Source organism: Lipophrys pholis (genome assembly GCF_963383615.2).
Source record: "Lipophrys pholis genome assembly, chromosome: 14".
Classification (NCBI taxonomy): Eukaryota; Metazoa; Chordata; class Actinopteri; order Blenniiformes; family Blenniidae; genus Lipophrys; species Lipophrys pholis.
In genome coordinates, this window is record NC_137633.1 from 9,175,592 (window position 1) to 9,189,109 (window position 13,518).

At 42.2% G+C, this 13,518-nt stretch overlaps 2 protein-coding genes across 3 annotated transcripts in view; both read right to left on the reverse strand.

Moving 5' to 3' along the window:
• Positions 1–4,109, reverse strand: part of LOC308120363 (apoptosis-stimulating of p53 protein 1-like) — a 43,461-nt gene extending 39,352 nt beyond the window's left edge. Inside the window, exon 1 of one of the 2 annotated variants that reach the window (XM_080480940.1) lies at positions 3,627–4,109. In XM_080480940.1, coding sequence (XP_080337066.1) covers positions 3,627–3,635 — 9 coding nt within the window. In that variant the 5' untranslated portion in view covers positions 3,636–4,109. The remainder of the gene's footprint in view (positions 1–3,626) is intronic. The other variant, XM_080480941.1, reaches the window with a different exon arrangement.
• A 3,501-nt stretch (positions 4,110–7,610) lies between these two features.
• Positions 7,611–13,148, reverse strand: LOC308119771 (protein tyrosine phosphatase type IVA 2-like). Its single transcript, XM_080479957.1, has 8 exons — positions 13,045–13,148; positions 12,255–12,391; positions 12,012–12,153; positions 10,242–10,916; positions 10,063–10,155; positions 9,852–9,982; positions 9,340–9,414; positions 7,611–9,240 (listed from the first exon to the last, which is right to left on the reverse strand). Exons 4-8 carry the CDS (start codon positions 10,335–10,337, stop codon positions 9,129–9,131), a joined length of 507 nt encoding a protein of 168 aa, XP_080336083.1. The 5' UTR covers positions 10,338–10,916; positions 12,012–12,153; positions 12,255–12,391; positions 13,045–13,148; the 3' UTR covers positions 7,611–9,128.
• Positions 13,149–13,518: the final 370 nt, after the last annotated feature.

Genomic DNA, 13,518 nt, shown 5'->3' on the forward strand with positions numbered 1-13,518 from the left:
TTATGAAACAGGAAGCCGTGTGTGTGTGTGTGTGTGTGTGTGTGTGTGTGTGTAGGGGACCGCAGTGACAGCTGAAGGTGATTTGCGTTCCAGATACCCCCAGCTCCTGGTGCGCACACACACAACACACACACACACACACACACACACACACACACACACACACACACACACACACACACACACACACACACACACACACACACACACACACACACACACACACACGGTCTCTATAGGAACGGCATGTGACCAGTTAAACACGAGCCTCCAGCTCACTGAGAAGGAAACAGTGGACACGCCTGACTTCCCTCCTCAAGAGTTTTCTCTTTAAATAACTTCTCAACCACCTTTCTCACAAATGCCGGACAATTCCAGTGGAATCAAAGTGAATCATGCATGCAATAGTAGAAAAAAAAAATCGTTCAAGATACAATATTTTCACATAAATGAGGAGTTAAATTACTGAATAACAGTAAACGCGAATAATGAGAAAGAAATGAAACGGTGAAAGGTTTAATGGTGAACGTCAACAAGCACTCCTGCAGCATTTCTGATACGGCCTACACACACCCGACACACACCCGACACGCATCCAACAAACATCCAACACACACCCTACTCATACTCAACCCTACAGGAACTGCACAGCTGTCAACAAGATATTGAACCCTAAATTGCGCCCAGTGCTATTCAAGCATCGGGCATGGCAGCTGTCACCATTGGTGCGTGTGTGTGTGTGGGTGTGTGTGTGTGTGTGTGTGTGTGTGTGTGTGTGTGTGTGTGTGTGTGTGTGTGTGTGTGTGTGTGTGTGTGTGTGTGTGCGCACACAGCACTAAAGTGATGAAAATGTCCACTGAATTGTGAAATCCATACGTTTTTGGAGCGTCGATAATCTCACTTCCACACAGAGTAGGTGTGTACTCATCTTTGATTCACAGAAGTTCATTTCCGTTTTGTCTTATCGGTATTAAATTTTTCCAGATTGTACAAATTTTGTGGCGCAAAAGTTGGTGAAATTATTTCAATGTGTGTATCAAAATATAGATTTCAGTAGAATTTTACCGCCAATAGTAATATTCTATACTGTTTTTAATGAAAAAACATAAGTATTAAAAAAATCAAATCAAATAATGAGAGTTTTATTTGAAGTTTAGAGAGATCTGTGTGCCAAAAATGTCACGTTTATATCTTAAAGTCACCGAGGTCATAGCTCCAGACACAAATAGCAAGATTTGATAGTGGCAGTTGGCTGCAATCAGTTTACGAGAAATAAACAAGCATTTCCAAGGGCAATTGAAAGGGTACACACAGAAACCGGTTCTACTTCACACATTGTTCCGTGAGGATCCGTGCACAGGGCAGACGAGGGTATTACCAGCCGTACTGACAGCTCTCTGCTCAGGAAAATGTGTGCTCAACATTTCAGGAGAAGCTGCCAGACGATGTCACGCCCCTGTTTTGCATTTGCTGTGTCGATCCTGCACGATTATTCACACTCATTGACGACACTTCTACGATTCTTCCCGTGGGGTTTGACATAGAGAAAGTCGGGCGCAGAGGCACAAGTGGAATCTCTCCTTATTTTGGATCAAAGGGTTAAGAAAAGGCCTGAACCGGCACGGCGAGTCCGACTGAGGTCAAAAGTCAGAGCAGAGGAGCCTTTCTCTGTCTCCGTGCAGTAAACACGTCTCTATATCTTCAGTGTTTTGTCTGGAGCCGACAGCCGCCACAAAGAGCAGCACTGTTTCCCGTCCCCGTTATGTGAGAAAGACAGAGTGATAAAGAAGCGTGGTACTACAGAGAGGAAGGAGGGAATGGAAGCAGGAATACTAATGTACATGTTCTGTCGGCCTCATCTACCTCAGTCTACTTCAGTTTGTTTACAGAGTACAAGAGGTAAATATGACAGAAGTAGTTCAGGATTGGCAAGTTGACGATACACATAGCACGGCGCGTGTGTGTGTGTCGTCTGAGAAATAGTTTTACTGTATCGTGTTTAGTTACTCGAAAGAGGCGAGCGACTCTCCAGACCTGTCGGCATCCGAGTTCACATTAGGATAGAAATAGTTTCCAGTAAGACAACAGGTGGGTTGTAATATTAATAGCAATGCAAACGTTTATATGTTAAAGGAAAAACATCCAGAACACTTGTGCTCAGGCCGCACAATATATTACTGTTATAACAATATCAATATGTGCAATATGCACTGCAGAAGACTCACTTCTACTAGACTTTGTGAATATTTATGGGAATGTTTTCATTGGGTCTCTCTCTAAGAAGGCTGAGGGTTCCAGTTTTCCGGTTATTGTTATTGTTAATGCCTGCGTCCCATGGAAAAGGGGGTCACGTCAGCTGGCTGCCAAGTTCCTCTTGTCGAGTTTAATCACTTTCTTTTACCAAGCGATCTGATGAGTTATTTACCACCAAGTTACACGAGACAATATAAACAATAGCTAAATCCTAATATTGAAGAAAAAACAACAAAAAAACAGTAATGAAATGTAAGAAATGACTTACAGACAGGAGAAATAATTGCCGTGTCTATATGCAACTAAACTGAGGTGGGAGATTTTAAAGCAACAACTGTGAAAATGGGTTTTGTGTGTTGGTACTCTGACTGTATTACGAGTTTCCTACTAACAAAAAATAACAACAATCTTAAGAGGAAAGAATGTTTTCAAAATAAAAATAAATGAAAAGGAGTACAAACTCCAGAATGAGTTTCCTTATTTTGTAATGTATTCATTATGCTGTTGATGCATTAAAAACAGATAAAAAACACTGGAAAGTGGTAAAGTTACCACCTCAAAGTGGGAAAGAATCATCTGAATGATATCAAACTGGGGAAATCTCACTGGGAATGTGGGAAGTTCTGTAAAGACTGGAGAAGCTCACATCACACGAGTCCGAATAATGACATTTTTTGGATGATTTTCTTACCGAAGGTGGCAAACGGAGCTCACTAATAAAGAGTTAGTCACATTCACACATTCACTCACACATTCACACACCAATGGAGGCAGCTGCCCGGCAAGGGCACTTAGTCCATCCATTGGGAGCGGTTGGAGTTTGGTGTCTTGCTCAACGACACTTATGGCATATGGACAGATGGATTGAACCCGCAACCTTCCGGTTGAGAAACAGCCTGCTCTGGTCCATAACCTCCTCAAGACATCCAGTCAGACAACATTTCAATCAAGAGTACCTGTCGACAGTTGACATGTTGACTCTGGTGTCTTCCTGAGTTCAAATATGACAACGACCTATTTTCTTTCTCTACTTGTTTTCTTTTTTCAGAATTCAAAATGTTTACTCATAAGCATATTTATAAAAAAAAAAATAAAAAAAAAAGAACATAATTTAGCATTAGTTTCTTCAACTAGCAGTGGCAGTGGGATTCCTACGAGGGAGGACTGAAAGTTTTCACGACGTTTTTAAAGTTCTGTTTGGCAAAGAGACTTTAAAGTGTTGTCTTTTGACCTGGCTGAGTGTGTCATTGAGAGCTTTTGGAGGTTTTTTCTTTAAAAAAAAAAAAAAAAAGCAGTGTTTAGAGGTTTTGGTGGAGTTTGGACTTCCTCTCGAGACACATCCTGTGTGACACGTGAAATCAATGAAAGCTCACCGGCAACATTCCTGCTCCTCCAAGTCCCCGTCGTCCTCCTCAAGCCGTCCTTAACCCCAACTTCTCTCCTTCCCTCAGTCCTGAAAACTTCTTATCCCTTCTTTTCTTCTGCTTTCGGACACTTTCCCATACATCCAAACCCTTTTTTTTTGTTTGTTTGTTTTTTTCTTTGCAGCTCCGTTGAGATCCAGATGCTTGGAAGAACCCAAAAAGTCCCGAGTTCTCCTCCCGTGGAGAACCTCCCTCTTCCTTCCCGCCTCTCTCTCTCTCTCTCTCTCTCTCTCTCTCTCTCTCTCTCTCTCTCTCTCTCTCTCTCTCTCTCTCTCTCTCCCCCCCCCCCTCTCTCTCTCTCTCTCTCTTTTGGTGGACTGAACCCGCAGAGGAAAGGCTTTAAAGAAGAAAAGGAGGAAACTGTCGCGCTCGTCTCATCTCTTGTCTCGCTGATTGCATCCCTCAGCGGCGGGCGGTGCTCGGCTCCTCTCTGCGGGGTGAACTGGGTCATCGCCCCGATCAACCCTCCCATCAGCCCCCGACCTCCTCCTCCTTCTTCCTCCTCCTCCTACACTTCCCACACCCTCCTCCTCAACATTAATTACGCCACAGAGTCGATTAAAAAAAACAAAACAAAAAAAACATTCGTGAGCAAAAAAGAACCAATAAAAGGATCGATGGGATTTTCCAGGACGGTTTTAATGTGGGATTTTAAGAGTGATGGTGCGCCCTCTGTCGGCCGTATGGTGGAATAACAAGTAGTGACAGCCCACTAGATTAAAGTGTGATTCGTAAAACAGTAATAATGAGAATTTCATTAAAACACAAAGCTTTATAAATTCAGGTTTGTAAAAGGGGTCTTACATAAAGGTAATACATAAAAAAAAAGTACATGTTTCAGAAGCAACTATAGCTTTTTTCTCAACATTCACCCTCAAATACAACTACAATTGGTGTTACCATTTCCGTTAACACTTTTTTACGTAGTATTTTGTAGGGAGGGAAAGGAGCTAAAGGTGTTTTATTTAAAATGTTAGGTATCGGCCTCATCCGAACACATCTTGCTTTGACAGGATGATCCTAAGGTTCAGATTCATTCCTGGTATCTGTAGTATTTTGTTTTCCTCGAACGGTTCAGAAACCTGCACGTGAGGTGTGTGAGCGAGTGTGTTTACCCTGCGACGGACCTGCGACCTGTACAGGATGTACTCTGCCGTCACCCAGACTTAGCTGGGATTGGCTCCAATGCCCTTTGACCCTTAACAGGATAAAGAAGTAGAGAAGATGAATGGATGTGCACATCACTAGTTTGCTGTCTGAGAGTTTAGTTAATTGAGTGATCTGTACTGCTGCAGACTACAGCTCTTAAAATGTGTAGTTCGGGTTAACTATGAATAAAATGGCTTAATATAGAGAAAGGGAATCAATAAAATATTTAAAGAAAACATTCTTGGCACCAAAATTCTTGTCAATCTCAAGGACTTCCTCAAAAAGATTAACACCAATATTAGATGAACAATACCTATATTGACTCAAATTCAGATTTATAATTGTGACTTACATGTTCACCCAGAAAATGTGAATTATTAGCAAAATTAGTAGTGAAAGAGGAACGTGAAAATAAGGCATTGTAATTGCGCTGTAGAAAATCCTTGGAATGATGAATGAAGTATTCAGGTATTTCACTCAAGTAAAAGTGGTTTGCCCTTAGACCTGTGGCCTGGGAGTAACCCGACCTTCATCCATCGTGAACAGGGACTGTCTCCAGCTCTCCGCAATCCTGGGATCAGAAGACGGATCAAGGGGTCAAATATATTCAGGTGAAGTGTTGAAAAACGGCAGCGCTTATAGAATAATCAAATTTTCTAGTAGTTTGATGGAATGAAATGTCAAAGATCTCCGTCATTTTTCTGTATGAATAAACAGGAATAGGAAATAGGAAGGAAAAATGTATGCTGACACACACACACACACACACACACACACACACACACACACACACACACACACACACACACACACACACACACACACACACACACACACACACACACACACACACACACACACACACACACACACACACACGGGCTATGTAGTGCACACCAAGCTTAGAGATGTTCAGCTGTCATAAATTCAGATTATCTCTGAGCTGCTTTCTGCAGCCAAGAACAACGTGCGCGTGTCTCTCCCCATTTTCAAGTCGTATATCACACAACGTGAAAACACAGCATCCCCGTTGTAATCCTGCTGGGTTCGGTGTCTGTATGAGGGAGAAGTTATCGATGAGGTGGACGTTCCCAAAGCACTGCCTGTGCTTCGTTTTCCCTCCCCGAAAAAATGTGAGCCCCCAAAAAAAGTTTGGCTTTATTTTAGTGACTTTTATTTTCTATTACAAGTATGGAATAAAGATAGTATAATATATCTGGTTTTATGACCATTCTTTTGTCATTGTCTTAAACATGTCATCTGAATAATATTTTTTTCCATTGCCTTGCATCTACTTTTAAATCTAATATATGTGTATGTCTAAAAAATTAGTCAAACTGATTAAAAACAATATTTATGATGTATAAATTAGAATTACTTTAGTTGGGATACTTGTCACTACATTACTGTAATACATTTTACTTGTTGAGTGCTTTATCTTTAAAACCTCAAAGTGATAACATCTCAATAAATTGCTTATGACTCATATTCTGTAAAATAGTTATTACTGCTTTACAATATGCGATTTGCATTAAAGTACCTGAAGCATGTTTCACTACACACTAAGTGTATTGTGTGCAAAGGGACACATTTGTGCACCATTACCCTGACCTTGGTCTTTTTCCCATTTTCATACTAAATTCAATCAGGTACACAGACTGGAAGGATCACATACTTTTTCAAAGCGTATTCCACCTGATGTCAGCAGTTTCATTCTACTTTTCCAGCATTTGTCAGATAATACTGACATTTTGAAATATAATAGAAATCCTTTAGAAATCCAGAGGGGAGATTCCTTAAACCATTGTCCCACAGAGAATTAAGAAAGTTGAATATCAAATAAGGCAGGATAAGAAAAAGGTCATTTTAAATGTTAATATGTCCAAGGCTTAAGGGTGACTAATATCAGCAGAGAAAGAATGAAATTAAAACACAGCAAACACTATTTACGGGGAAGAGTAATAGTTTTATGGCCACAGGAAGAAGGGATATTTTAGCAATATTCACCATTTTATCTGATTTCTAAGCGGTTTTACTTGAAGGCTTAACCCCAGCAGATATGACACTACTAGTGCTCTAGTGGTTCGTACGCTCACATCGCATCAAGAGGACCCCCGGTTTGAGCCCGAGGATAATCGGTGAGTTTAATTTGCAGTAGGTGTGAATGAGTTGCAGTTGCTTTGTGACAGACTGAGTCCGGCTCCTGTGATCTCGGACTGAATGAAGCAGCAGAAAGACTTAGAAGATGATGAGCAGACGTTCCTGCAGAAGTGTGAAGGCACACTTGCACCCTCTACTGTCGACATGAGATAACATTCCTGAGCGTCAGACAACGACCTTCAACAAATACCTGAATAAAATATTTCTGGGTGAAATCCATTCAATGCTCATTGTGTGGAGGGCAGAAATAATTAAATATCACACTTAGGTTGCCGAGCACTTTGATGCACGGTGGTTCTTTGGTTCGAGGGTTAGAGGCTGAATGTGGCCGGGGTCAGTCAATAAAGCCAATCGGCTCGCCGTCATTCATCCACTGCTCTGCGTGACGCTGCGATTCCACTCCAGCAGCCTCATTCACGCGGCGTTGCCACAGCCAGGGGCAAGCCTGCTTTGTTCAACACACACACACACATACACTTCACTGAGGTCGGGTCAGGTTCGCACATCACCTTGACGCAGAAAGGCATCAAGTAAAAACACATTTCAAATATAAAAGACACAACTGAAACCAAGACCCTCATGTATAGAATCAAAAAAACAAAAAACAAAAACCAAACAACGGTTACATTACTAAACACTTTAATTTCCCCAAGAGGGCTAGGATTGGTTTTTTTTTCCACCCATCAGACAGACATTTCACAAAGAAACACGGTCAAATCAATCAATAAATAACAAGTACAAACAGGTACAAGGTACGTGGGAACAAAAGAGAAGGAAAAATAATTTTTAAAAAAAACCTTGAGAGAGAGAAAAATAAAAACATCACAAAAGACCATCTTACGAACACAGCAGCTGACCCAAGATCTAAGTACAACTTATGGCCACAGAGGTGGTGGAGGCAGCCACGTCGGCTACTTTACGTGTTGTTGTGACGGGAACACACAAAGTGTCGGCGACTGTCCCTATTAATAGGAAAATGTATACGAGGAGATCCGGCTTATTCTCAGATGACAGCAGAAATGATTTAACATGGACTGCTATTGTGCAGATTATCCCTCAGAATCGATGTTTACGAGTCAAAGGGAGGATTTAGTTGAGGCTGCTACCACCTCCCACCAAAACTTTAACATGTTCCTTTAATCATACATTCACCAAACTGATGTCTGACTGGCTGGTTCACTTGAATTGGCGACACTATGGAGGGTCAGTGCTACACATTGACAGCCAACGCTTTCTTTTTCTAGCACACGCTTAAAAGACTCTGATCTGGGACATAGAACAGGTAGATAGATTGTACTCTTGTTTCAAACGGCATAGCTCACAGTTCAGCTACTTTAAAATCATCATGAAGCACATTTCTTAAATATCGTGTGTGTGTGTGTGTGTGTGTGTGTGTGTGTGTGTGTATGTATGGATTTGGTCAGTTTCAGCCATTGTGCGGTTTGATGCAAGCCCCGGGAATGCTCATTTGGAAAAGGTTTCCAGGACTTTTTTTAGCGCACGTCAAGCTGCAGATTTGATCAGAATGAATCCACATAGCGCCTGGCGTACAGATGTCAGCATGCTGAGCTTGATCAATAACAAGCAGCTGAATGTAAATCTGTTAACAGTGAGCAGAGTGACGGCCTTTTCACATGGGAAGTGACCCCCCCCCCCCCTCCCCACCCCCCGCAGACGTTTCCATCAGAAAATTGTCAGAAATGATGAAAATGTAATCCTGATGGTGTCACTTTATAACCCAATGGAAAACAGATTTGAAGATGGATGCGAGACGCTGTCAGTGTTTGGACAATGAATAAAACACGAGGAGGCTGTATATTTAAACTGTTCATGTGAGACAAATCCAGGAAGTCGTCCTAGTCAAGAAGCACTTAATTTAGAACATTTGGACTATGAGGATGTGTGTGTGTGTTTGGGGGGGGGGGGCAGTAAGCGGGATAACTTCCCATTTGAAAAAGCCCTGATCTTTGGAATAAATACTTTTAATATCTGCAGACAAAGAAGCTTGGAATTCACTTTGACTTTAATCATCATCATTATTATAATTTTTTCTTCCGCTACATGTTTAGATGACGTTAAAAACCAAAAAGCAAGAAATAGAAACTTGGAACAGCTCCACCTCCGCTCATCATCGGGAGATTCCTACTGTATGCAGCAGCTCTGTCCGTTGGCATCTTTGGAGCGCAGACACAGTTTGGGCTTGTAGTTCTCCAGGTACTGCAGCTGCTTGGCGTTCAGCGCTCCGCGACGCTTCCTGGAAGACCAGAAGAATGTGTCGGGTTTAAATCAATCCCGCTGGCGCAACGGATGTTTGGAGCCACACGTGTCGGTCGAATGAAAGCTGAACACTCACTGTCTTATGAGGTGCACTGCATCTTCATACTCCATTCCACACTCAATCAGAGCCAGGGCCACCAACACAGGAGCTCTGAGGGCAAAAAAGAACATTTAATCTCAGCATATAAAATAGCCCAAAACAAAAGAAAGTCTTTTTTTCTTTTTAAAATCACACACTTTAAAACTGTTCCAGCGTTCCCCTAATTAAGTTTAACACAAAGCTACAATCTGAGGATGTCAAATATGAAACAGTGGTTCCAGATCACGTGTCCACTGACAGCCGATCGGGAGCATGAGCAGCCAAAGAGCCTGTGGCAAAAAAAACAAAAAAAACCCCGGGTAGAGGTCCAGAATCGAACTGACTGCCGCAATGGCCCCATGTGTACAAACCAACTGACAGAAAATGATATAAACAAATGGATTACACCGGAAACTTGATACCTCTATTTTGAATTGAAAGCTCTACGATAGAAAAAACACACATTGAAGCAAGGCAAGACAAAATGCAGAGCTGCGGTTCATACTGACCGTCCCAGACCAGCAACACAGTGCACCGCCACACAGCAGCCGGGCTCTTCCCGAAACTTGGTCTGCAGCAGGTTCAGCCAATCATCAACCACCTGGTCTGGGGGGGCGGAGCCATCATCGAACGGCCAATCCTGGAGAGACGATTCAAGTCTTTGTCGGATCTCAAGATACATTTGACGACGCGCCGCTGGGGATCCCAGACGTCACTTACCAGAACGTGTATGCCTTCTTGCTCCACGGGGGCCTTGTCATACGTCGCAGCGCACACTCGCACCAGGGTGTTCACTCCAAACGCCTTCAGATCCTGAACCGGAAAGCAAACACGGGTGAGCAGGGCTGCTCTTGCCCCTTTCCCCCGGAGATGAAGTGGCGGGGTAACGAGTTCAATACCTCGATAAACCTCCCCAGTTGTGCGTTGGTGGGATTGTGTGTGATGAGGAATCTCAGACAGTCGTAGGAGATCTCTACCGGAGCCGGTCGGTTCATTTTGAGACCCGCAAGAGGTTGGTTATTAAAGAGGGAAAGGTCAGAAAGGTACTGTGCGTTTTACTGCTTAGAAAAGTTCAAAAAAAAAGAAGAAGAAAAAAGAAAGAAACTCAGAAGGTAAATGTGCTTTTTCTTTGGTGACCAAAAAAAACCAAAAAAAAACCTGCTAAAAATATTAATGAAAAACTGTCGCAAGAAAAAAATTCTATTGGCAATGAAATTCAAAAATTGAAATTGGCTTGTTAGAAAATATAAAATATAAAATAAAATAAAAATGTATCAGGCCAGGATAAAGAGGGCTGGAGATAGGACGCCAGAAGTCCAGAAAAAACCTGAAGACAGAGGGGAAAGAAAGAAAAAAAAAAAAAAGCTCTGTCCTTCCTTTCTTTTTAACCTGTTAGCCCATTCAGAGAAAACTTGTACTAATCGGAGCAGAGGAGGAAAAGAGAAGCAGAAGAGGAGAAGAGCAGAAAAGGGAACTCCAGGGCTGAAGGCGAAGGCCTCCCTTCTCCCCAGGACAGGTCACAGACTGAAGGTTGGCCTCTCTTCATATGGGTTGAGCGGGATGGCAGTAAGGACCTACAAGGACATGATGGGAAGGTTGTTTTACGTTATTATCACGCAAGATATTCTATAATCACAAACCTATTTCAGAAACATTTCACACACTTTTTGGAACAACTTTTAATTCCTGCAGAAACCAAACCAAAAACAACCTTTTTTTTTGCCCCAAATCAAGCCAGAAAATTCCCATATAGAGTTTTTGTTTTTTTCCCATTTAAATTGAACTGTTGAAATTGTAAAGAGAACCTCTGTGCTCATAATTTGATTTATAATTAGGTCCGATTTAATTTTCTCCCTCTGCGCTCCCACGTGAAATCATACAGTATCACAATGGTCCTGTTCGTTGCTATGCAGATGACACAATGATATACCTTCTCAATCACAAAGCAGTCGCTCGGCTCCGGATTGATTTTCACACTTCAGTAGACGGTTTCGCTTTCCTCCATGAGCATTTGAAACGGATTATGTTTAAAACACGCCAGGATTTAGTCGCAACACATTTCTGATATTGTTTCTTTTTATCGACAATTTGGTAAAAAAGGAGCGTTTACCTTTGTACTAAATTGTCGGCTAAAAAGAAACTATTTCATAAAGATAAGACGACAAAATGAACATAATTTAGCTAACATACATTTAACATTAGAGATGTCCTAACCCCCCTGAGGGACCGAGCCACTTATGACCGAGGACAAAATGTCAACAAGTATTTCTTTCTTTCTTTATACCCCAATCAGCACCCCTTGCTAATCATGTTAACTTGTACTGATATTTTAATTCAGTTCACTTAATTTAGTACACGTAATTATTTGTTAATTATACAATCCTAAGTTGCTTGTCTGATAGTCATTATGGCCTTTTTTTTTTTTTATCAATCACTACATATAATTCGTATTGTTTTATCTACTAAAATCCCCCCCCAAAAAAATGCATTTGCAAAAGGCACAATTCATCCAGACATCGAGAAAGTCATCATCTATAACCTGACTCAGGAAAAAAAAAACAAAAAAAACATACCATTAACTTAGAAGCATTGTACTCTCAGCTGACAATAAAGTAACTTCATATTATCATGCTTCAGGCTGAAAAATGCTGGAACCCATCATCACTGACCTGTGTGTGTGTGTGAGTGTGTGTGAGAGTGGCAGTGGCTGAGCTGAGCTGGTGTCTCCTGTTCACTTGTCCACAATAAGCAGCAGGTGCTGGGCTTGGCAGAACTCCCCTCCAAGCCTCGCAAACGCCATACATGTGCAGCCTGAAGGGGAAAGAGAGAGACACGTACACATCAGGGTGGCTGCTGATCGTCAGTACATTAAAGACAGAGAGACAGAGAAGGAGGGAGAGCAGGCGACTCACTGTGATGAGAGCTGAGGAGATGGTTCATTGAGCGGACACAGGAAAATGTGACGGCTCCGGGATGTAGACACACCATTGATGATGATGCTGCTTTTCTGGGTCCTGGCTGACAACGGCCCGCTAGCTTCAGTGCTAACCTGCAGCGTGCAAAGAAGGAAAGGGGGGGGGCAATCAGCAGCCGCCTGGATGGAGTCTCTTATGTGGAGAAACGATGCACAGCAGTCATCTTAGTTATATAAACAGCATCCACCAATTAGCTCGCATCAATAGTTAAAGAGAAAATATCGGCTGCACGCACAGTGGTATGGTGTTCAGGTGGCGGCTTGAAATCCAACTCGATTTAACGCAGGCTGATGACGGGAACGAAATGCATGTATGGACCAGTAATAACAATAAACAATAACAAACCAATTACAGAAGTTTATTGTTGAGAAGCACCGTGGTGCTACGAGCGGCTAGCTCCGTGCTACTCCAATCGAGGCTACACACTCGGCGGAAAGTGAAGGTTTAAAACTAAACCACGATATCTAACATGACAGCTGACACTACAAAAAAATAAATAAAAAAAATACAGCTGTAATGACTGTGTCGCTTGTTGACGTCTTGAAACGCTTCGAGAGATTAAAATCAGGTCAGACGGGCGAGCTGAGCTAAATCAGGCGCCGGGTTTTCAATAACAGCCAAATGACAGCGACTACAGTGACCTTGTACACACGGACGAGCGCAGCAAACGTCTCGGACAGTCGCCACAAACAGTTTGCAACGCGGGGAATCGATGTAAAGTGCTCACCAAACGCGGCGGTTTCTCGAACAATCCAGACGCTTTTAGTGACAGAGAGGAGTCTGCGAGGGAGACATGTTGAACTGAAGCGTCAAGGCAGCTTCCGGTAACTCCACCACGTCCGGTGTCATTCTTTCAAAATAAAATCCGATGTGGACATATAGTGGACTTCCGGTGTTTCTCTCTCTCTCTCTCTCTCTCTCTCTCTCTCTCTCTCTCTCTCTCTCTCTCTCTCTCTCTCTCTCTCTCTCTCTCTCTCTCTCTCTCTCTCTCTCTCTCCAAACTTTACAAAGACGTGGTGACGTTGAATTATATGACTGCACGATAAAATGCTGTGCTCTCCATATAATCTGTAACAAAATAGTTCCATATGATTTATCACACATAAAAGAGCAGACAAGTATATATTTTTGATTTATTGTGGTTTTCAAATAACTGGACACCCATTTTTTCTCTTTTGTTTTTATCACGTGTTTCTGCAGT

Bases quoted from the DNA above. Each gene is read 5' to 3' on its own strand.
- LOC308119771 (XM_080479957.1), bottom strand. From the start codon at position 10,337: ATGAACCGACCGGCTCCGGTAGAGATCTCCTACGACTGTCTGAGATTC. The intron at 9,983-10,062 runs GTAAGTGACGTC...TCGTCTCTCCAG, and splicing joins AAGAAGGCATACACGTTCTG to GATTGGCCGTTCGATGATGG. The intron at 9,415-9,851 runs GTCAGTATGAAC...TTTTGCCCTCAG, and splicing joins TGTGTTGCTGGTCTGGGACG to AGCTCCTGTGTTGGTGGCCC.